The following is a 24880-nucleotide window of genomic DNA, read 5'->3' on the forward strand; positions in this document are numbered from 1 at the left end:
AATATTCAACATTATTTTTGCTACTCGTATACTTGAGTAATATTCATCAAATTTAGGTACATTATTCAACCATCTTTTGACCCAGGGACTTTGACAACTGTCAAACGCAAAGTTTTGAAAAGTGGTTGGCAGAAGCCTGTCGGATCGTGATTCAATCGTCGCGTGTCCGGGAGTTTTGGTCGCTCGTGCGTCAAACAATCGTCGCCGATTCCGCGCCGCCGTCGTCGTTTATTTTGGTGAGTTTGTGTTGGTGCTTCTTCCGGATAGGTCTGGAGGAAGGTGCCAGTGTGTCCGGGTGTTTACGTCCAGGAATCGCCGTAGATTCCGTGCCGCCGTCATCGTTTGTTTTGGTGAGTTTGTGTTGGTGCTTCTACCGGTTCGGTTTGGGAGAAGTTGCCAGTGTGTCCGAGTGTTTACGTCCAGGAATCGTCGCAGATTCCGTGCCGCCGACGTCGTTTGTTTTGGTGAGTTTATGTTGGTGGTTCTTCCGGATCGGTTTGGAGGAAGGAGCCAGTGTGTCCGGGTGTTTACGTCCAGGAATTGTCGCGGATTCCGTGCCGCCGTCGTCGTTTGTTTTGGTGAGTTTGTGTTGGTGCTTCTTCCGGTTCGGTTTGAGAGAAGTTGCCAGTGTGTCCGAGTGTTTACGTCCAGGAATCGCCGCAGATTCCGTGCCGCCGTCATCGTTTGTTTTGGTGAGTTTGTGTTAGTGCTTCTTCCGGACTGGTTTGGATGAAGAGTCCGGGTGTTTTGGCCACTTGCGCATCCAAGAATCCTTAAAAAGTGGTGCTTTTTCGGTTAAGTTTGGAGGAAGTTGCCTATCGAGTTTTGAAGTTTGAACAGTTCACGAAGAATCTGATGTACGATCCATTTATTTCAGGATTCAATCGTCGTAGTCGGGATGACTTGTTTATCGTACTTATTCATCCAAAATAAACAACAAACGTTAAATTTGAAGTAAATTACCTCATGCTCATTTTGTAAGTAAAAACAGGACTAATAAATTCCTAAAATATTGTTTTTAATTATTTTTCTGAGTGTTATCAAATTGGCTTGGTGAGAAGCATTCTTTGATGGCCCCTCTCGCGTAATTCGCATCACTTTTCCGTTTCTGGATTGACACCGCAACAGTTAAGAGTTCTAATGACAATTTTAAATATCATTAAACATAATTATCAACTCATCTTTACAGCTTCTCAGGACAAACGACTCTTGGAAAATGCCAAAGCCAACGTGGAAAAAGCAGCCGCCATAACTGTGCAAAATTTGTTTTTCGGATCTAATCACCATTAGTCGACGTCTATTTCCACTTTTAGATAAGTTTTGTTTTCTTAAGAATATGACACTTTGTAAAAAAATCGTTTTTTTTGCAGGTGGATATTTCATGTGGGATAATATCTCAAGGATTTCAACTGGTGAAACTTCGTCTGGGAAGGTAGCTACTGCTTGCAGCATTTTTTTGGGTAAGTACACAGCAAAAAATCCGATGGTAAAATTGCATGCACATCACCATTATGGAAAAAAGTAATTTAACATTACACTTTGCATGTACAATTTTTGGAAACACATAAAAGGTGCCACCGATGGGATTCAAACCAAACATTAACAGTATGGACTGGCGCCTTAGCCCGATCGCAATCAGACAGATGAAGAATTAAAAGGATAAAGGAATCTAGGAGCTTGACATATCGGTCAAGTAGATTTCCCATAATGATGAGCTACATATGTCAGGGTGTAATATTACATAAAATTTCATAAAATAATGCAAAATATATTTTACAACCAGGCTTTTTACACGCAGTCAGATTAATACTTTTTTTCCTGTTTAAATTGCATGGTATCTTGTTTACATTATTTCATTGAATTATCCTCCTTTTTGTACTGACGATGAATAACGTCTTACTCGAAGGTGCTGGGGTACCATTTCGCAGAAAACAGTGCTTCAAATTTCAATCGCTAATATTTCGTTCCAGACGAATCTAAAATGCACGTATTAAGCTGTATTCACATTATACCGCATCCGCAGCCGCAGCCGCATCCGTATAAAATTTGACAGTACGGACGCACAGTGCGGACGCGATTTCTCCAATGCATTTCATATGCAACCATTCACACTGTTCCGCATCCGTATCCGCAGTACGGATCCGTATACGGATGCGGAACAGTGTGAATGGCTGCATATGAAATGCATTGGAGAAATCGCGTCCGCACTGTGCGTCCGTACTGTCAAATTTTATACGGATGCGGCTGCGGCGGCGGATGCGGTATAATGTGAATACACCTTTATGCATTCTTTTCAAAATTTGTCACAATTTTCTATCAAACTTCCTACAATCGCACAAATTTATGTCCAACATTGTTCCCTTCTCTCTGCTTTAACTGTTAAAACAAATCAGTTTTTTTTTTTCATAAAATTATTTTTATTAGGTCCTTTTCGGTACTGGGACCTGCTTAGGACCGAGTCGGCTTTTGTAATTACATTTGACTTAATAATTACAGAGGATCTTGTGTGTAAATGTTAGTGGGAGGGGAGCCGATTACCCGCGGCCTACTCGGGGTTAGTAGGGAAGGGATTGATGTTAAAGACAAGGCTTGGGAAGGGAACGGGGATTGTGTAGGGGTCTTGGTTGGCTCTGCTGGCCTTTGCGTTTTTTCCTCAGCCGCAACTCGGTAAAACAATTCAGTTGGAATGAGTACTATTTTAAAGCCAAGTTGGCTTTAAGCAATCACATAATTTAATATCTAATTATATCAGTGCTTTTACGTTTTGTATATTATATAAGAAATGGCTCAATCCTAAGTCTCTGGCTTAAATAATTTTCCAATTTCTGCTTCTCCAAATTTGTCGACTGCAAATCGTTAAAAAGGTTTGATTCCGCCTACGAAGGCTCTGACTTAGCAGCTCTGCTGAAATTATTTTTAATCTTGTGCAATGTTTAAAAACAAATAATTAATTGAATAATTATGGATTTTTTTAAAAGGTCCTATAAACCAAATTTTCATTTTTTGCTTTTTGGGTTTTTGGGACACAAGGCGGTTCTAAAAACACCCTTTAAAAAAAAAAAAAAACTCTAGAATTATTGAATTCCAACGATATAACTTAAGGTAAAACGGGAAAGCAGCGCCATATTGATACCACGACTAGCATTTTGGAAGCTCCTTTAAAGAAAACACCGTAACTTAAACATGTTCTGTCTGTTGCAGACGCTAAATAGGTCGATAGCGAGCAACCTGTCGAGTTCAGACATTTATTTAAGTTGAACAAAAGTTGTCCAAGAACTGGCGTTCCGTCTAACCTTAAAGTAATATTTGTTAAAAAACCAACCCGGGTCCTTAGAGCGATCAAGCAGTTGGCCGCTAACTGATTGCCACCCACAAAGTGCCCTGAAAGTCATGAAAAAATATTCGCTTGAATTAAATGTTTTATTTACGTTCTCTGAAATGGATGACAGTTCAATACCTATCCTTCCACTTTCTCAGCCACAAATTACACATTTTTTAATGCAATAATACACATTCTTTCGTAAAATTCAACATTTTTGCGGTAAATTTCATCATTTTTTTAGGTAAATTTCATCATTATTTGAGGTAAATTTCATCATTTTCTGATGAAAATTCATCATTTTCTAAGGTAAAATTTATCATTTTTTTTGCCACAATATCTGTCACCATTTCCTGATGAATATTACCATCATTTTTTTTTCTGTGTACGTGTTAAGTTTTCACGAAAAAACAAAATTTCTACTGATTTATAGTACAAAGTACTGGATGTTATAGGCTCGTTTGAAAGAGCACACGATTTTCAACCAAACCGCATCAATAACTCAAAAGAGATGAAAATGCATATGGGACATTTATGCGATCATGGGCAGTATACCCATTTTAATTATAATAAGCGATCGTGTTTGAATGATGCTGGATAATCTGGAGTGTTCCTTAAAATTTACTAAAACCAAGTACACCAACGAGTAGAGTAACTTTTTTGTGAACATTTCTGTTTATTTTCACTTTTACTAAAATTTATTCTATTCCAAGCAAGCATTTAAAAACAATATTACCCAAAAAATGTATTCTAATCAGAGAATGCATTGGGCCACGCCCATTTTCCTATTTTCAGCTTAGTTCTTTTTTTCTTCCAGTGCTCTTTTGGGTCTGCTTAGTGCTGCCAAAATTGATGAAATTATAAGCGGAAAAGTACACAGCAAAAAACCCGATGGTAAAATCGCATGCAAAAGCATGCACATCACCTTCGTCAAAATAAACACTTAATATTACACACTGCATGTACAATTTTTCTACTCACAAAAAAAAAAGTTGCAACCGACGGGATTCAAACCCAGCACCAACAGTAAGGGCTGTCGCCTTAGCCTGCTCAGCCATCCGACCGATGAAGAATTGAAAGGATAAACGCATATATGAGCTTGACATTTCGGTCAAGTATGTTTCTCATACTGATGGGCACAAATTTCAGGGTGTAATATTACATAGAATTTCATAAAATAATGCAACATTTATTTTACACCCAGGCCTTTTACACGCAGCTGGATTACTACTTTATTTGCTGTGTAGCATTTATAGAGAAAATTTCCTGGCATCACTGGCTCACCCAAGTAACATTTTTAAACCAACTAGCCACCACTTAGTTTTATTGAGGTTTTATGATAGCAGCTTGATTGCTTTATAGTTTTTTTTGGCATTCACCGCAACCAATAAGCAAGAGCTAATTAGTAGGTTCTAACAAGGTTTTATGCCTCGGACATAAAACCTTGTGACAATAAAAGCTAAATGGCTTTTAATAAGGTTTTATGAAAGTTTTAAGAGAGTCTTGAACACCCAATGGCAATGTCATGCCAAACGGTTTTATCGCATGTTTTTTTTTTAAACCCAGGGTGTTTTAGCTGTCAAGTGCCATTAGGCATGCAAAAAGCTTACTTAAAACTATAAGCTCCTATAAAACCATTTAACGCGGCCAATTAGCAGTGCATAAATATGGCGCCAAACGCGTGTTCTGATTGAATTTGACCGACCACCATCTTGGTTGAAAAAATAGAAAACTGAAAAAATTTATTTAAATTTGATGAAAACACACATTTATGCTGAATTTCTGGTATGATTAATATAGCGATAGATGTTTTAAAATATTTTGAACATTTTTTTGAAAGAATTGCAATAAAATATTTTTAAACATTAAACACTATGATTACAAAATATTGATTTTTGATGAAGCGAGTTGAATTTTTGGCTCTATCTCCCCTACATTTATCAATAAAATTTCAACCGCAGCTGAATTTGAGCCATCAATTGCGAGAAATAAGCTTTCAAATTATTTGGATTACCTCTAATATCTATTATTTATCATCGCCATTTTTGACAACCATCTCCATAATTTCATTTGGCAAGACGAAGACTTATTTTTGCCAAAATAAAACCTATTTGGCATAAGACGTTTGAAGACGTATGAAATGTCATTTTTCCATAACTCCTGACTAGGTTTTAACAAAGGTTTTATCAAGGTTTTAAGGATGTTGTTAGGATTCAGTTGTAAAGCCTTGAACTCCTATGTAGGTTTTATAAATAGGCCGTAACAACCTTTTGCGGAGGTCCTTTTGGGTTTTAAGTGGGGTTTATCAAGGTTCTGGGGAGTTTGTTACGACTAAGGGGTTTTAATGTTAGTTTTGGCTAATAGGTTTTATTGCGGTTGTGACAGCTTTGATAAAGCCTGAAATGTTACTTGAGAATGTTCAAAAGAACATGTTGCCGGTAGTTGGAAGCAATTTCATATCTTAAGCGTTGAAAACGTTAGGGCAACTGAAAAGATATTGATGGCGACTTTCGTTAGGCAGTTAACCCTCTACAACCTAACCCCGCCTTTAGACGGGCTTCCATCTTAAAAATCAACAAAAATCCATTTTTCAACCAATTATTGATCTTTAAAAAGGATTGGAAAGAAGAACTCTTAAAATTTCAGAATATTTATGGGTTGGAAGTTTCACTTGTTTTATGTGACTTTGCCAATGTTTTTAAAAATGTCATTTTTTTAGGGGTCAACTTTGGCAGTGTTTTTTACTAACATTTCCTATATTTCAGTAAAAAGAAGTATGCAGTAATTTTTGTAATGTCCCAGACTATGCCTCTACGCATTTTTTACAATTTAAATGATAATGGTGCCATTCTATAGCAGAAAATGTGAAAAAAAACAAGCAAAAAATTGAAAAAGTGACTGTAAAAACGTGAAAAAATCAGATAGGCAAAATGTAATTATATTAGGTGGTAGAATAGGCCAAATACTACCGAAAACAAACATAAACTTAACAAGATAAATGCAAATTAAAATACTAAAAATAAAACAAGAAAAACATAAAACAAGAAAAGTTATCTTTTTCGTAAAACAAAAGTTGCTCAAAATGACCTCCTGAACACGGGAAAAATAAAAATCTTCGAAAAAAAAAATTGTGTAGTAGAGAGTTAAGCTCTCATCTTGCGTGTGAATGTGTGTGCCAACAAAATGATGAGAAATGGTATCGCAAAATAGAAATTATGAACAAAAGTGCATTAAATTTGGTATTTTTGGCCAGCAAGTGGCATACATTTGCGTGCTTACTCGAGGCGATGCTGTTGCTGGTAAGTTTATAGCCTAAATAGTATTTTTGGAGTTTTAATCGAGCATCAAACTCTCCATATGACGAAGATAGGTGTTTGATTAGAAAGGGTAATTTTCCCCTTGTTTAACAAATTTTACCACTCGAGTTTATTTTTAAACCGCAAAAGTCATTATCTTCTTGACTCAGACAGGAACAGCTTCTTGTCTGAAACAATTTGCAGGTGTACTACTAATGCTCGGCAAAGTGTTCGATAATGCGAACATCAATACCTGGAATTTGTGCAATTTACGATCCATTAGCAAGATGTCCACCAATCGCAACACCAGAAGCGAAGGAGCAAGGTTGGCCGAAAGATCGCGCCAGACTGCTAGGAAGTAGATCATTTGTATTTTGCTGCCAGTTGTAGCATGATTGTGCAAAAACTTGCATAACACCAACCGAATGAATGGTTGATCTGTCGAACCGATCTCGTCTCCTCTTCACTCCAGCCTATTTTGTCATTTCCATTGGCCCCAAGCCAGTCAGTTCGGGCTCATCTGCCAGCTGACTTCAACGCCAAAGACCGGGAGGTTTCAATTCAGTTGTCCATCTTGCCTGGTTCTTCGCGCCGGTAAGGTACGCGGCATTTACGAAGAAGATACCCCCCCGTTGAGCAAGACCATTGATCGATGGGTCCAAAATGCGGCCAGATTCATCCCCGTGACGACGGCGAGTGCCATTTGATCTGGTCGTGGCGGAAGGCACGGTTCTTTCTTTGCTTTCACACCGCGAGCTAAAACAAACTCTAGTGGCACGCGATCTTATGCAAAATGTAATCGCCTATGCTTTTGGCAGCGATCGGTGGCATGCCGCCGCGTGCTAAAACGTGACCCTAATTGATCACACACCACGAACCGTGACTAAAGCGAGAAAGGACCCGCTATGGTGGTGTTGACTCGCGTTGGCCAGGTTGAGCAGCTTACCTTGGTTCAACAGTTAGGACAAAGCAACTGTTTTGCGTAATGCGGGATGTAGACAGACTAATGATCTAATCAAATCAGGCAAGGACCCTTTGGAACAGCTGGTGTACGCAAGCTACATAAAGATGAATCTCAAATCTCCACCAAGGAGTCATCGCTCTGCCGAGTACCTTTTCCGCGTTGTATAATTAATTGCAAAGCCTCAGTCGCAACATGAGAAAAAAAACAACAACATACAACTTCACACCAGAACTCTCCCCCTGAAAGGCTTCAACCCCCTTCGCGAAGCTTCTTGGCAGAGGCAAGCAGAAAAAGAAGAAGGGAAGACACTCGTAAGCAAATTGCAGCTCTCCGATGAGGCCAGCACTGAGGCTACAAATCGTTTCGATTTGTTGTGTGATGTGTGTAAGGCTGCCCGCGGTTGATGTCCGTGTTGGAAAATTTACCCCCCAAATTGCACGTTACATGATGTGAAATTAGACTCGAACACACCAACAAAAGTAGTCGACTCACGGTCAGAGAGACCCAAAAGGGTCTGAAATACCCCCATCGCACATCATGGGGGCAGGCTAATAGCTGCCAGAATGTTTTTTTTTTCGTAACCGCAAAGTGTCTAATCTGCATTGGCACTTTTATGCACTCTCAAGTCATCGTCGTGGCTCACGGCGAAAGATGATGATTCCCTCGCGTGGACAGATGGCATCACGTCTCACGATGCGCGGTGGCAATAAATAATCAATTTATGTGGCTTCTCCATTGCGAACAATTTAATCAATCATCAACCAGTCCAACTCGAAACACACGGCTTGCAATATCTGCGTTGAGAGATAAAATGTTACGTATCACCATAGAATTAATCTATTAACCCTACGTGAGTAAAATTCCTCAAATTAACCATGTCATAATTTGAAGTTGCAACTCATTAACGCAACAGAGCCTAACACTGTCCCATGAGAATAACTCTTTCGGGCAATCCCATTCTACTCTTACAGCAAACTGGACCTTAGAATGGCACTAGGGAGCGTCAAGTACGACATACCTACGTTCAATTGAACCCATCCGCTGGATGCAAATTACTTCTTTCCTTCCAGTCAGTCGTCACTACTGGAACTGAATGAAGAAAAAAAATCGAAAAAAAACACGAGTGTCCGTTTCTGTTCACATGTACGTACGCATGCCGCACCGCAATGGAATCGTGCTGACCTTGCATAATTATCTGGCTCTTAAAACACAACTCACAAAACAGCATCGGTGTATCATAAAGCTTGTACTAACGATCTTTCGATGCAGACGAGGCGAACACAGTGAGGTGAAGCTTGAACCGAGTAATAGACGAAGCGATTGATCAAATTTGCCTAGGTTTTTGTTGGTGATCAAATTGCAACCAACTGCTTGAAGGAAGACAAAAACTGAATCATGAGGCTATTTGTTAGTAAAAAAAAATGTTAGTTTATGTTGTAAAAATGGATTGAATGTCTCCTTCAATAAATGTTAACAAGTTGGTCAAGAAGGTAGTTCTCGGGAGAATGCTCAAAATGTCACATTTTACTCCAAAAATGTTTTTTTCTGATAGTTTGCGAACCAGACAGCATAATTACTCAAAGGTTATGAAGTTTTATATGAAACAGTTATGCAAGTAGGCACAGTAATATTGATTCCGATATCAATATATTTTTTTCGAAAATAGTTTCTCAATTTCGTTTTACTTTTCTCAAAAATCCGTATTTCAACCAAATTTGGGTTTTCTTAAAATTTGAGAAAATTTAAGGGTTGGGAGTTTGACTTGTTTTATGTGACTTTGCTAATGTTTTTGAAAATGTCATTTTTTCTGGGGTCAACTTTTCTATATTTAATGAAAAAAAAAACAGTATGCTGCAGCGATGGAAGAATCATCTTCAAAAGAAAATCTTTAAACGTTCATAAAGAGAGAAAAAATCCGAAAGGAACATGGCTCTCATCCTCGCACACGAAAGATCGGTAAAAGAAATCTAAAAAAATCATCATCTTGATTATTCGTCGGAACATCTTTTTCACTACTAGACTTGCAAGTGTAACGTCACACGTCGAAAAATGACCTGTCACTTTTTGTTGATGGACAATGTTTGTAAACAAAGCGAAATTAACCATTTTAGGTGGTGCTGACAAAGGAAATTCACAAAAAATCATCAACAGATTGATTTTCTTGGAGAAGTTCGAGAGCGATTTTCTTTTGCGTGATTTGCCTCTTCTCCCTTTCGCGGATGAAGAAAGCTCGCAAGCGAAAATGATTTGTTTGCGATTATTCCATCCCTGGTAACGTCATGATTCGAATTCCCGGACGCTTCGAAATCCGGACACCTCATCTTGTTTTATCAATTATTTGAATATTATCGCGGGCGTCGATAATTAGAGTTCACGCGCGCTGATATGACCGCAGAATAATGGCCGCATGACAGCCGCAGAACAAAATTTTCGGCTGTTGTCAAAGGTTGCCTTGATTTTTCAGCTGACTTTTTGGAAAATATTGAAAACAAATCAATTTGACAGCCAAATCAACACGGAATTTCAGTTCAACTTACAGATTTTTACACTGCGGTAGTTCGGCGTCTTTAACCACCTGTCAGTCGAAGCGAAGGAGAATCGTGATTTTATCTCGCAATAAGCAATATAAGTTCGCATTATAAATGTCAACACTGTGTTATTTTATGAATTCTAACATCAACTTTCATTTAAAGTTTGTTTGAACGCTGTAGTTAATGTCAAAACAATTAAATAAAATAAAATTCTAAGATTACCACAAATGCGAAACATTTCACGTGAAATATTTCATAGGCGTCCGAAGCACCGGGAAGGCAAAGCAGAAATTTATGGTTTTGATTTCCTTAAATTCAAGCAAATTTTTATATAAAATATCGATTGTTTTGATGTTAACAGCTTATTTGAGACCTAAAGAATGCCATTCACTAACATTTCAGTCCAAATTTGTGCGATTCATTAGCAAAAACGAGTGTCCGGAATTCGAAGCAAAAGTGTCCGGATTTCGAATCAGCTTTTATCAGTGTCCGGGATTCGAAGCACAACAAGTCATTTTAATTTTCAAATTCTGATGAAAAATTGTTAGAGAAGACATATTTTGCATGCATTCTCCTAAAACTGACTGTTAATATTACATCCTGATGATATTTCTTCATTTCCAACTTATTACATGATTTTTTGTCGGCTATAACGAAAATGATATGCTACTAAGTGTCCGGATTTCGAATCATGACGTTATGCAGTCATTTTTGTATTGTCCCCGACTATGCCTCTACGCATTTTTCACCATCTAAAAAATTTCGATGGTTTTGTTCGAACGCGAATCAGTTCAATACGGACCGTCGGATCGAGGTGCTCTTTGTTGCGTTGAGTTCATATGAGCCCAAGGATGGTTTATACGCTAACTAATTGCCACTTTGGCCACTCTGGAACCGATTTCGGAAAATCTGCAAATTGTATGGGAAAACTGCGTAAAATCAAATTTTGATCACAGGAGGCTGAATTAGCAAACAAGCAAGAAACGTCAGGAAACCAAAAATGGGCAGAACGAAGTTTGCCGGGTTAGGCTTGTTTTAAATAATAATGGTACCATTTTATAACAGAACTTTAAAAACAAGCAAAAAAAAAGTGGCTGTTAAATCATTAAAAAAATAAAAAGGCAAAAGCCAAATAATATCAAAAACAAACATAAACTTAACGAGAAAAATGCAAATTAAAATAGTAGAAATGAAACAAGAAAAACATACAACAAGAGAAGTGAAGTTTTTCGTAGAATACAATTTTCTCAAAACGACCTCCTGAACACGGAAAAAATTAAAATTCATCAAAAAAATTTGGGCGTTACAGGGTTAAAAGGCAAAGTAGACATTTCTTATTACCCTGAAAAAAACACAAACAGGTTACACTCTTCTAGTTTTACTTGTTTTCAATCAACCCTTTCTTTATTTCGACTTTTCACACAAAGTATTGAATCGTGCAAAATTAGCATGCAAATTTTCAAAATTTTATTTTGGATATGATTTAGATAACAGAAAATGGCATCCTTTGAGCTATGGCAATTACTCAACATTCATTTAGCAGTGCTGCCAATTTAAAAAAAAACATATTTTTTGAAAAAAATGGTTTATTGGACATTTAAAAAAAAACTCCTAATATCGCCATTTTCCAGTTTTGTTTTTTTTAGATTGCAACGCTGCAAAAAATTTGACCAACTTGTGCCACAGCCCTAAAGATTTCATTTTTCACTATCTAAAACATTCCAACAATATGATTTTTCAAAAAAGGTCATTTTGCGCAACTCATTTTTTTGTGTGTGAAATGTTTTTGTCTACAACATTGCTGAAGACACTCAATTAATCAGATAATCCGTTCTCAAGATACAGATTTTAAAATATTTTTAAAACTTTTGTGTAGCTGCCAAAACTGTATAAAAGACTTTTATGGACGATTTAATGATGGTCATAGAAAAGGCCAGCACAAAGTTGAATGTAAATTAAAAAAATACAAAAAAAATAATATAGAGAACTGACTCCTTGATAAACAACAGTACATTTTTAGAAAACTTTAGTTTGATGTTTTGTACTGCTGTGACACTAACAAATGCAAATTCTCAAAACCTTTTAACGATACGGAGAAAAATCACCGGAAAAATGGTTTCCCTTGACTGTTTCAAAAATCCATAAAACAACTTGTTTGAGACTAATTTGTAGATATAAAAACTACCTTAATAAAATTAAATCGCAAGAAAAAAAATAAATGAAAAAATGGAGGATTGGTAAAAAAAACTTATTATTAAAAAATAAAGATTTTATCAGCTGTCTTCAAAATTGACAATTTTTGGATACACTTTTGTAAAAAGTACCGTAAACCGGGGTGACTTTGATAGGATTTCAATTTGTTTTTGGAATATTTTCCAACAGGTAAGGTTTTTCTTAAGATTATTATTTTTAAAACATGTGCTGGGGTAGGCCACACAAAGTCCATGCACTATTTTGGAAAAAAAGTTTTTTTAATAGTGTTTAGAAAAATAGTTACGTTAAAAATTCTTAGCTTAAATTCCGGGGTGACTTTGATAGTCATAGTTTTTCTTGTTAAAATCATATTTAAGATGTTCAAACTTTATTTGTACGTTAAATGTACCATCACTAAAGTAGCTGATATAGTTTTAAAGAAAAAAATCAATGTTTATATTTAGTTAACTAAGTTTATAAGCTTTTTAACAAAATACATTTAAATTTTAGGTAAAATTGTTAAAAAGTCGTAATTTTGCCTGATTTTTTTTTTAAACTCGTTTTGTGTAAAAAATTATCGATTTATATTGCATTTTATACTGAATTCGAAGCACGAATCACAAGTTTTCACATTTTACATGAAATTTGTTCAACTGAAATTGCCTATAAATATGGAGATTTTTTTAAATTGTGTTTCAAAAACACATATATTCAATATTTATAAACTTATTTAACCTTATCCTAGTGGAAAATTGTCCAATGAATCCGAAAATGCATTCCGTTTAACGATTCAAAATCATGTCCATTGAGAAAATCATGACACTTTGAGAAGTTTAAAATAATGGCCTTTCATCAACATTTTCTTAACTATAGTTAACTAACTTTTTAAACTTTTCAAAATTTTATGAAAAGCTCTTCTTTTCCTACCACGATCAGTATGATTCTAAACCATTCCGTACGTATTTAAATTGTACTCTTCATTTTGCGGAAAAATCTCGAACCTATCAAAGTCACCCCGTTTTACGGTACACAATATCAAATTCAAAAAAGTTCACATGTTCATTATCACTTCAAGCATAATTACTGTTCATACTGGACGCATCTTGACGCCTTCGAAATTAAATTAACATGATCATCACTTGTCACCTGAAGGCCAACACCAACAAGACTCATCACACCATATTGACACTATTTCACTTGCCGACATCACCCGTGCGACAGTGATGAGGGCAATTAATTAGCAAAACTACCGAAAGGCACACCACATACGGCTTAACGCATATGGGGGGCTTCTCCAAATTGGCGGTTGATTTTGTTGATACCACGCTCGAAAACGAAAGGGTTAGGTAAAGGTGTATTTTAAACATTTTACTACACGGTCTGGGTTGCGGGATGTGAACACCTGTCTTGAAGTCTGAAGGTGGTAACGGAGACACTGGGGTTCGATGTGCGGATCGATGCGATGATTCCTGATCGTCGACTGGCGTCGTCGCTAATAAAAGTACCAAATTAATTTTACATTTGTTTACCCGCTCGCGCGGGTTCCTCGCTCGATACCGCTCGAAATCATCAACGTGAATGAAACCGAAAGCGGTTGGTGCGTCTCAACGCTTCTGCTCCACGCTGGATGCTGTGGTAGCCACCGCGATGATCATCCTCTCTCGGTCGATGACGGTTTAGGCTCTACTAGCCGGCGGTACTAGCCAGCCAGTAGTGGTAGTAGCTTTGGTTCTCTTATTCTTCTTCCTAGTCATCTTCATCGACGGATAGTAACGGTGGCGTCGCGACGCTCTGCATGGATCGGTAAACTGACTGAACCAGCTGACTTGGTGTGGGTCATGGAGAAGTGAGCAAGTCCAGCAAAAAAAAAAAAAAGGCAAAAAATGATGGTACACTCGCGCGAAACCGTTGACGATGATCGCGCGGCGACCTGGGGACGGACCCCAAAACAAACCCAAAGAGCACCCATCGGGGCGCCCCGTGGTCGCCGTCGTCGTCATCATCGTCGTCTTCTGGTCTTCGTCGTCGTCGGCGTCGGCAATGATCATTTGAACGGTGTATAAATATCATTTGCAATCCCAAAATGAGCAACAGTCTTAATTGTGCATTGTTCCAATCAAGTACAGCAGAAGCAGCAGTAGCAGAAGATCGCCTCGAAGAACTCGAAACCATCCCAGCGCTGGTGTTGTGCGTTCTAGAGTGTCAAGTGTGTGAGGACTTTACCGTAGCGGCACGATGAAGGTGTTTGTAGTGTTTAGTGTGCTGGCAGTGGCGGCCGTATCGGCGCGTCCAGAACCTCCGGTTGGCGGCGGATACCCGTCGTACTCGGCGCCATCCTTTAGCTCCGGCGGGGACATTGGACCGTACCCCTCGAGCCAGCAGCAAGGTGCGTTCTACGCAGTGTTACTCCGTAATCCTGGCGAATGAAAACTTATTCTTCTGGCTGAAAAGTGTGACAATGCTTTGGACTTCATCAAAAATGTGTTAAAGTGAAAGTGAACTACACAATCCGGAATGTTTTGTGCAAGAATATTTTGGATCCATCAAAATGCTAATAGACATGTGTCCAAAAACGCTTAAAACCTGTTCAAATTTACAATAGTGTCCTTTCATAACTACAGAGTGCTCTCTGCGTATCGATGTTCCATTTCTCGATATCCTTTAACAGACATAGACATTATTTTATTTGTTGGTTGTTCACGATAGTGGTTCTTAACCATAAACAAGTCTCTTGGATTTTTTTTCAAATCAATTCTTCAACCATGCAAATTGGGTTTTCGCTCAAATAGAAAATATAGAATAAAAAATATCTTTCACCCAAATACATAGAAAAATAAATCTAGAAATGTGTTCATAAATTTGAGAACCACAAAACTAGTTACGATTGTAATACATTTGTACCATGAACGTGAATTTATCCTTTCGTGGTTCTCAAATTAATTTTACGATTTCGCTAAGCGTTCGCTAAAGATTGAGTTGTTCCCAAAATTGCTTGCATTTCCTCGATTTCGAAGCAAACGTTACCAACTTAACGTTAACGTTAACGTTGATTTTGAAGCAAATGCTTTCCAAAACGACAACATTGTTTACAATTTCGAAGAACAAGATTTCAATGCAGAGACTGCAAACTGAAACAAAACTTGTTTAAAGGTTTCAAATTGTGATGAATTTGATATTTTGAGCTAAATCAACTTTCCATTCCATCAGGAGGCGGCGGTGGTTACAACTACCAGCCCGCGACCCAGGTTGTCCAGAAGCACATCTACGTCCACGTGCCGCCACCAGAGAAGGACGACGCGCCAGCACCTCGCGTAGTCCAGTCGGCCACGCCGCAGAAGCACTACAAGATCATCTTCATCAAGGCGCCGACCCCACCGCAGCCAAAGGCCCCGATCATCCCGCCGCCACCACAGAACGAAGAGAAGACCCTGGTCTACGTGCTCCACAAGAAGCCGGAAGAGCCCGAGGAGATCATCCTGCCGACGCCACCACCAACCAAGCCAAGCAAGCCGGAGGTCTACTTCATCAAGTACAAGACCCAGAAGGAAAAGAAGCCCGAATACGGACCCCCGAAGCAGGAATACGGCGCCCCATCCGGCAACGGTGGCCCGTACTAAGCGGCGACGAAGACGGCGACTGTTCATGGTCTTTGGTAGCCAGCACGTCAATATGGATCCTGACGATCCTGACGCTACTGGCGCTACCATTCGGACACACCTACACCAACAACACATCATACCAACACACATACACTGCTACAAATGCTGCTGACTTAAAATACCCAATTGCGAAGAATGTGCGAGCGAGCGATCGAGCGAACTTAAATCCCATTTTTTTGTTTCTTAGCCAGTAAGTTATGAGTTTAATCCAAGCTGCGGACGTTTTGGTTTCAGCAAAACCGTTTCGCAGTTTTGCGCTTTTTACGTGTATATAGGACCCTAATGCGATTCCTATGCAAACATCTGTTCTTAGCGAGCCATAGTCGATCAATCTTATTATGTTATTTATTACGTTATTACAAAAAAACGCATATCTAGTTGAAGTATAAAAATCTAACGGTGACAAATTTAAGAAAAAAAAAAAACCACTCTGTCTTGTCTATTTCCTACAAAGCCGAAGCTCGTACGGAAAAAAAAAACATCCGAATATCCTTCCACCTCACTAGAACGGAAAGTCAGCAAAATTAGGTGCAATTATTCTAATGTGATGGTCGACGCTAGAGAGGAGAACCTTCAGCAGCACTCGCACATGGCTGCGTAGAAGAACGATCCCCCCCAAAATTGGAGCCATCCACGCTGATGGACGCATGGTAATGGACGGTTGAAGGATGCTGCGCGGTGGATAATTGAAATATCAACCCCCTCATCGAGAATGTTGTTGGCGTTGCGAAATCTGCTGCCCGCACGCAGGGGGGTCCTCGATTCAGCAAAGTTCGAATTATAATTGCCCTAAATGGAAAATCTATTAACGGCGCTCGGTCACCAATTACCACGCTCTGCAACAATGGCCGCCATTTATGCTCATCTTGTTCAATTTTGTCCATAATGTGGGCCGCCTGCCCGAAATTGGTGCCCGAAACTCAATTAGCTTGCATTTTTTCTTGAATTGTTTTTGTTGTGGCCTCCACTAATAAAGTGTTCACATTATCAATCACGCGCGCTGTGGAATCTGTCGAAATTATTGAATAATTTCGTTCGCTTTTGTTTTGGGCTGTTTGCCGCTTGATTGATTTAATGATCGCGCGGCGTCTTCTTTTGGAGGTTTGTAGACCACACGCGCGACTGCATGCAAGCGAGTGCATTGCGCAGCAATGCGGATTGCCCAAGAACTTGCTCACGGAGAGTAGATCAGTAGTACGACCAATATCTAGGGTAATTTAAGAATGTTTGAAAATGTGTTTATTTTGTGTTCATTCATTTATGACTGAAAGCTACGAGAGGTTGATGTCTCCCTCACACTTTCTTAATATTTCTTTTTGTCAATTAAACCGAATCGGGACTACAATTTTTACTATGACAGTTGTTTTAATAGCAGCGTAATTTTCTATGTTTTCGCATATCGACATTTTTTTTTATTTGGATGAAATTTTGTCCTTTCAAAATAAACTATCCTTTTTTTTTCCCCGATTTTTCCAGAATAATAGGTATTTCTCATCCAAAGCAATCAAAAAATGTTTAAAAAAAAATTAATGACAACCAACGATCAGAAATTCTAAATAGATTTAAAAAATAACAATATATTGATAAATTTGAGTAAAAATTATTACTTACAAATTATTTAAAATAATGTTTCCAAAAAGAAATCACTCATAATTTCGATTCAGAGAGAAAACTTCAATAATCGGGCTTTGAAAAATAGTTAAAACTTTTAACTATTTAAAAAAAAGCTTAAAATTTACTAACGTTAATTTTAAATAAGTTCTAATTTTTGTTTTTTTTTTCTTCGAAAACGCTTGAAACATGAATGTACATATTATTATTTTTTAAAAAATTTGAAAGTTTCTTAGCATTCTTGTTAAAAATACGTTTTAATAATTATTTTTTTGTAAATTTTGATATTTCATTTTAAAAACCCTTATTATTTTTATTCAATGAAAATCCAGTAGTCATCCCTCATATTCGGAACAGTTTACAGATCGGCCAATGTTCAAAAAATCATAGCAAATCGATAATTGAACTTAATGATTCGCTTTTGCCTTCACTTGAAAGCTTTCGAATGCTGTATCGAACAACTGCAAATTTTAACTTTTATATCAAGTTTTTGAAGAAAAACTTTGACCCTTTAAATCCACAAATTCGGAACACTTTTTTCTTACGGATGCAAACAAACTTTGATTCTCTCCATGAGTACATAATTTTTACAAAATAATGACTTCACGCACTGAAACCAACGAAATTCAACCTTTGTTATGTTTTATGAATGGTCTGATAACTTTTTTTTGTGAAAATATCAGTTAAACTCAGGTGTTTCACAATTGTGGGAGCCACAATAACATCCCACAATTATGGAAATGCAATTTGAAGGCAGTATTTTGCTGCTTTGAATGAGATAGTCTTGAGATGTTTTTTTTTTAACACTACTTTTACTATAAGATAGCAAGATAATGTCCAAATAAAGGTTCTAAAAAAAAAACACTACAGAAAAGATGCTTCTTGCATGCTATTGACAAATTATCACAAAAGTGTTCCAAATTTGTGGGTGTTCCGAATATGTGGGATGACTGTATAACAAGAATTCGTATTCTGCATCTTTTTTCAAAAAAAATCCCGACTTTTCTAGACTTTTTTTTAATTACTTAAATGCAACGGTTTTCATATACCAAAATCCATATATGGGTCATTCCATCCCAAGTGACCATGCGTCCAACATCGACCTTCACCAAATCTGCTCATATTTGGCATGGGAGTTGTTTTTGCCCCAAAAACAAAGAATCCCAAGTTTGGTGACATTTGGTCCACCACCGCGCCCTTGGCAACCCCCTCTTTTCTGAGATTTTTGAAAAACCTCATTTCTAAAATGCATTTTGCTAACAGAAAAGTTTACAAAAAGTGAACTTTTGGGTATGCATATTTGAAGATTTTTTGGCGTAGAATCGAATGGCGTACTCAAAATTTACGTAAAGTGTTGCCAGATATGAAAATTTTGCGCTTTAAGTTTTAAAATGCATTTTTAACCCTTTGGACGAGCATTTACGGGAAAACTGACAATTGCATTTGATTGCTGAGAGTTTTTTACATTTAATTCAATCAAAACCTCAGGGTAAATTGAATATTTCTTGAGATATCACATTTTTAAGTTGGAAAGTTCTGTATTGCATAGCAAATGTTTTACTTAACCATCAATTTTCAACAGTACATTGCTTGAGAGCAATGTCCTTCAGGTAAAAACTGGATCCACTAAACATTAACCAAATGGGCTCATATTACCAGGCTAGCTTCTGGGGCCATAAAACTAGAAAATTCCTGTTGAAGCGCTCGAAATTAAATATTTTGTCATTTTCTTATATCCGTGAACCACGCCAAGTCCTGCTAAGACGGGGGTTCAAATGCATACATACAATACATACATACATACATACATACAATACATACATACATAAATTCAATTTTGGGACATTCACTTGCTTCCGTTAAGAAATTGAAAAAATTGAAAAAAAATATATTCAAATTTCAAGGCCTACTATGCTCTCAAGCAATGTACTGTTGAAAATTGATGGTTATGTAAAACATTTGCTATGCAATACAGAACTTTCCAACTTAAAAATGTGATATCTCAAGAAATATTCAATTTACCCTAAGGTGTTGATTGAATTTAATGTAAAAAACTCTCAGCAATCAAATGCAATTGTCAGTTTTCCCGTAAGTGCTCGTCCAAAGGGTTAAAAATGCATTTTAAAACTTAAAGCGCAAAATTTTCATATCTGGCAACACTTTACGTAAATTTTGAGTACGCCATTCGATTCTACGTCAAAAAATCATCAAATATGCATACCCAAAAGTTCACTTTTTGTAAACTTTTCTCTTAGCAAAATGCATTTTATAAATGAGGTTTTTCAAAAATCTCAGAAAAAGAGGGGGGTGCCACGGGCGCGGGGGTGGACCAAATGTCACCAAACTTGGGATTCTTTGTTTTTGGGGCAAAAACAACCCCCATGCCAAATATGAGCAGATTTGGTGAAGGTCGATGTTGGACGCGTGGTCACTTGGGATGGAATGACCCATATATTATATATATGGCGTTAAACTGCAAAGATATCGGAAAGGAGCGGGTACAGCCAATTACCTATTTGGGATTGAATTGATCTTATGCTACTATCAAAAATTTGCAAAATATCAATGAATTTATGAAAATAAAAAAATAAGGGGTCTAAGACAACAATACAAAGGCATTCGAAGCCATCGTAAACATCAAATAAAAAAAAATACAATCGAACAAAAAATCCTCTTATTTACATCTTGTTACGATCGATCATTTACATGGATATAAAATATTTGTTTACCTCATAAAAAGTCCTACCCTTCCCGCGCGCGCGGTGTCATTCCCCATTCAAACATTATTATCAACAACTCGCCGTTGCCGCCAACCGCAGAATGATCCTTTTGAACTCACATTACCCTCCCTGGTTGAACTCCGTAACCCCCAAACGGCACGCCACACAGAAGTCAGTGTACCAGTTTTTGGTCCTTCAACCGGCACTGATTTCCATGCTTCATTCATGCGAGGAAGCACCCCCTCAAACCATGAATGGAATACATTAGCGTTAAATGTTTTTTTTTCTTTCTCTAGCTTTACTATTCTGTGTGCTATGATGTAGAACAAATCAATTTCCAGCGCCCCCCTTCCACCTGGTCGCGGGGGTTATGTTGCATGTTTTCTATGCTGCGCTCCTCCTGTAGGATATTTTTATGGCTCGTTAATTTTTTTTTCGGGGTGTTAGAAACCTTGTTCGGGATTTGTCTAGGTTTCGGAGTATTGATTCGGCTATTGGGAAAGCACAAGTCACAAGAAATATGCTTTCCAAGCTAGTCTGCAAAAGTGCATCATACTAGATAGATGGTAAGGTGCTTTCATGGAAAAGTGATTTTTTTTCACGGATCATACTTTTCGTTTCTTCAAGGAGCCTCGCACATATTTCCAGCGATATTTGGACGATTGCTTCGAGAAGATATGCGCAACGAAGCTGGTGAAGGAGGCGACCATCTTGAACAGATTTGGAGTTCCCGTGCGGAGTACGTTCAGCGAAGAGAGCATCAGTGTACAAAATTCGGGACTGTACGAGAGTTTGCTGGAAAAGGCGCGGGTTATCTTGCACAGGCTGGACCCGGATGACGAAGTGTTGATTGTTCGCGTGAAAACTATAAATAATGAGGCTGTCATCGCGACGGATCCGGAAAACCAGCTGGTCTTTGTCACCGTTCAGCAGCCGGAGTCATAGGAGCTATAGATATAGCGAAACACGTGTTACCATACCATGTAAATTAAAGCGTCAAGTTTAAAAACAAGATTTCAAAATACGCTCAATAAAGCCTTTTTTACCCATTCTCCGTCTTAATAGGGTAACCTTCAACAGAAATGAGAAAATAAAACAGCTTTAGTTATCGCCAATCAGCTACCACTTTTATTCTCCTTCGGCCACTATTTTGATCAATTTTGGCATGCACAAGGTCTTCTCTCTGGCAGCGGCGACTGATTCGGAGTAAGAAAATTGTTTTGGGTAATTGGTGCAATTTTGGACTGAAAACGTGTTCAAGTTTAGCCAAATTCGAAACTAATAGTATCAGCAAGCTGTCGCCAGCCAATTAAAACGATCACTATCTATTAACGAAATTTCAACGAATTTTGAAGGTAAACAAGTCATACTGAATAGTGCAGAGTATCCAATCAACGCTCGTTAAAAACTAATTGATGATTCTGACTTGAATAAGATTATTGAAACTGTGACCCTTAATCACATGGCTAATGGATGGTTCTTGAGGCGCAAAGCTAATTCTGCGGAAACCTGTAAACCCAGATGGCTCATAAGTCAAGACTTGGTTAAGCGCGCGCGCCCGCGAATCTGCCGATCGTTGGACATTCTCTTTGCTGAGGCTTGCTGCTGCAACAAGCCAGCGAGCATTACGCGAACGCTATCAGGTTTGCATGTCACGCAGGCTGCTCAGGGCATTTCGGATTGTACCTATCTGTCGGCGCATAATTTGATTATCATTAGCCTGCCATCACGTTACACAACTATATAGCTTCTTTATTACCTAGGCGATTTATTGAATCAACTTACTATAAACAAAATGTTGCTAAACACATTTAATTTGTTTTTCGGCTTTCCCTCTAGTACACGTTGGAGGTGTACGTGTTTTCGTGAACAACGAGTGGTGCGCTGGTCGAGCTACCGCAACGACGGCAAGGTTTCTTGGTCGTGCCGATGGTGGTTCCACGGCTGCGTCCGCTTGACCGCTGCGAATATCCACTGCTTCCGGAGTTCCGGACAGAGAGTTCTCCTCCAAAACCGATCGTGCTGCTTACGATGCTATGTGGAGTCGTGCTGACGTAAGAAGAGCTCTTGGCAATCGGCGCAACCGTGCTGCTGGAGATTGAAGCAGAGTAATCGTTAGCACCAACGTTGATCACTCCCAGACCGCTTCCACCACTGGTGAATCCCGAGTAACCAGAGTTTCCGAGATCGACATAGCTTTCGTAGCCGCTAGATTGGGCCCCACTTCCGCTTGAGAAGCTGCTGTAGCTACTGCCGGAACTTCCCTGGTTGGACGAGTAGTCGTATCCAGTGCTGATTGGTGCGGTTTCAACAACCTTCACGCTGTGTCCGGTGGTGTAAGCGATCGGGGATGCGGTGCTGCTGACAAAGGAATAACTTCCAGAATCTCCACCGGAGTATCCGGTGTTGCTGCTGCTGCTGCTGCTGGACGAGCTGGAGTAGGAAACAGGAGCGGACTCAACAATTTTTACAACGGGAGCTGCGGTAGAGTACACGACCGGAGCCGCGGTGCTGCTGACAAACGAGTAACTTGATCCAGAAGAAGCACCGGAGGAATAACTGCTGGAACCACTGCTGGACTTAGCTTCCCAGGAAGCTGGAGCAGCCGTAGACGAAACATATTTCACTTCTTTTTTAACTTGTTGCTTCTGGTTCTTGTACTTGATGAAGAATACTTCAGGCTTGTTCTGCTTCGCTGGTTCCGGTTTCTGCACAATCACTTCCTGACGGTGTTCCGGCTTCTGGTGCAGGACGTACACAATCGTTTTCTCTTCATTTTGTGGCTGAGGAGGCACGACAACCGACTTGGGCGATGGAGGGCTGGGAGCCTTGATGAAGATAATCTTGTAGTGCTTCTGCTTGTGGGCAACTGGCTGGATAATTTGTGGTGGCTGGTACTCTTCCTTGTCCTCTGGCGGGACATGAACGTACACGTGCTTGAAAACTTCCTCGATATGATGTTGTGGCTTTACCCAAATGCTGGACTGTTCTTGCTGTTGGGAAGCAGAACTCCATGCGTTAGCGTTTGAACTCGACGAAACTCCCCACGAGCTAGACTGTTGCTGTTGTTGTTGCTGCTGCTTGCTAGTGTCCCAGAGGTTCAACTGTTGAACCTTCTGTGGCGCTGGTTCGATCTTTTGCAACGATCCGAGCGATCCCCAAACAGTGCTCTGAGCTTGCTGTCCGGATGAACCCCACACGTTTTGGACTTGTTCTTTTTCGTAAGTAACATGGGTCTTCAGCGGTTGAAGAACCTGCACCTGTTGTTTCACTGGAGCAGTGTACACGTGCGAGGTGTGCTGAGTGTAGGTTGGCAGCTCTTTCTGGTACGTCACTTCCGGCAGCTGCGCCGGCTGTTCACAATCATCCTCAGGGATTGAAGGGAAATACAAGGTACTAGTCACTGCAGGAGGATCGTAATGGTATCCATCGGGCAAAGCGAGGGCCGTGCCCAAAACACACAACACTATAGCTAGTTTCATAGCTAGTACAGTCCTTCGAATCACTTCTGAAACTGTGCCGAACTACACCTCAAGCGAACACGTATCGTAATCGAGCTTAAACCGCGAGTAACAAGGAACACCCAAAATGCTCCAGTTTTATAGACTTCAACTAGGAAGGACATCAACGACAACTATATTTCTGGTTCAACAGCCTCTTGGTGGTAAATTTTCGCTCCACTTGCACATGGTTACATAATCTGTGGCCAAAACCCGAAAATACAAGAGCCGCTCTTGTGTATTGGAACACTCTTGGTCCTGGCCCCTACTGCCCGCCCCACATGGGTGACAATGACACCCTCCTTTGAGACACACAGTGACCCTCAATTGAAAACCGGTAGAGCAAGTCTCACTTTTGGGCTCTACCCGGTCGCGCAGCAGCCGGTCCTACAGATTTTGGCCGCGTTGTTCAATTTTCATTACTTTCATTTCGCTATCACCATCCAAGAAGGCAAGGGTGCATGAGATCACCTAAACCGTAGCAGGCCAATCAGTCGATGAGGCGCTGAACGGGCGGGGGTTTGTTTGTGTTGAACGCAAACGCTCAAACCTACTGTGACTAAGTATTGTAATCTCCGAGAGGTCGTTTGGATACACTCGCTTACGAAAGAGAAAAAGTGACAACAACTAATCAATCAATGATCTCTCACTTGTTGAGGGGCTCTGCCAAACTTGAGAGGGACCGAAGGAGACCGGTTTGTTCCGAGCACACCACTTACCCACTGCTCTACTTTATGTACCACATGCATACACATGATGATGGATTTTTGGCGCGGAGAATGCGACAGGCATGACACAACCTGCTTTAATCCAGGTGTAATCGATCCCGAAGGCAGGGAGGGATGTCCTTCAGCCTGTTTTAGTCCAGTTGGAGCATCGTTTTTATGGTGGTAGTCACTTCAAGTCAGCATGTTTTTCTTATTTTCTGGACTTTTTTTTTGTAATTTGAGCAAAAAGGAAAACAAAAGCGAAAGGAGTAGTACTATGCATTAACGAAATCGGCTCTTCCAGAATAAGTTCGCCTTGAGACAACAGTGACGTAACCAGTGGCATTCCCGAGCAAAAGTAAAGGTTCTTATATAATCGA

The 24880-nt window shown here is 39.3% G+C and overlaps 3 protein-coding genes across 3 annotated transcripts in view; 1 reads left to right on the top strand and 2 right to left on the bottom strand.

The window, feature by feature from the left end:
- LOC120432338 (histone-lysine N-methyltransferase ash1) overlaps window positions 1–24880 on the bottom strand; it is a 348037-nt gene that overhangs the window by 151013 nt on the left and 172144 nt on the right. The gene's annotated exons all lie outside the window — the stretch shown is intronic.
- On the top strand, window positions 14391–16398 carry LOC120432341 (uncharacterized). The gene is made up of 2 exons (XM_039597529.2): window positions 14391–14689; window positions 15511–16398. Exons 1-2 carry the CDS (start codon window positions 14539–14541, stop codon window positions 15918–15920), a joined length of 561 nt encoding a protein of 186 aa, XP_039453463.1. The 5' UTR covers window positions 14391–14538; the 3' UTR covers window positions 15921–16398.
- On the bottom strand, window positions 22020–23875 carry LOC120432340 (homeotic protein female sterile-like). The gene has a single exon (XM_039597528.2). The coding sequence runs from the start codon at window positions 23773–23775 to the stop codon at window positions 22129–22131; it is 1647 nt and encodes a 548-aa protein (XP_039453462.1). The 5' UTR covers window positions 23776–23875; the 3' UTR covers window positions 22020–22128.

The sequence above is a fragment of the Culex pipiens genome, chromosome 3 (assembly GCF_016801865.2).
Source record: "Culex pipiens pallens isolate TS chromosome 3, TS_CPP_V2, whole genome shotgun sequence".
Classification (NCBI taxonomy): Eukaryota; Metazoa; Arthropoda; class Insecta; order Diptera; family Culicidae; genus Culex; species Culex pipiens.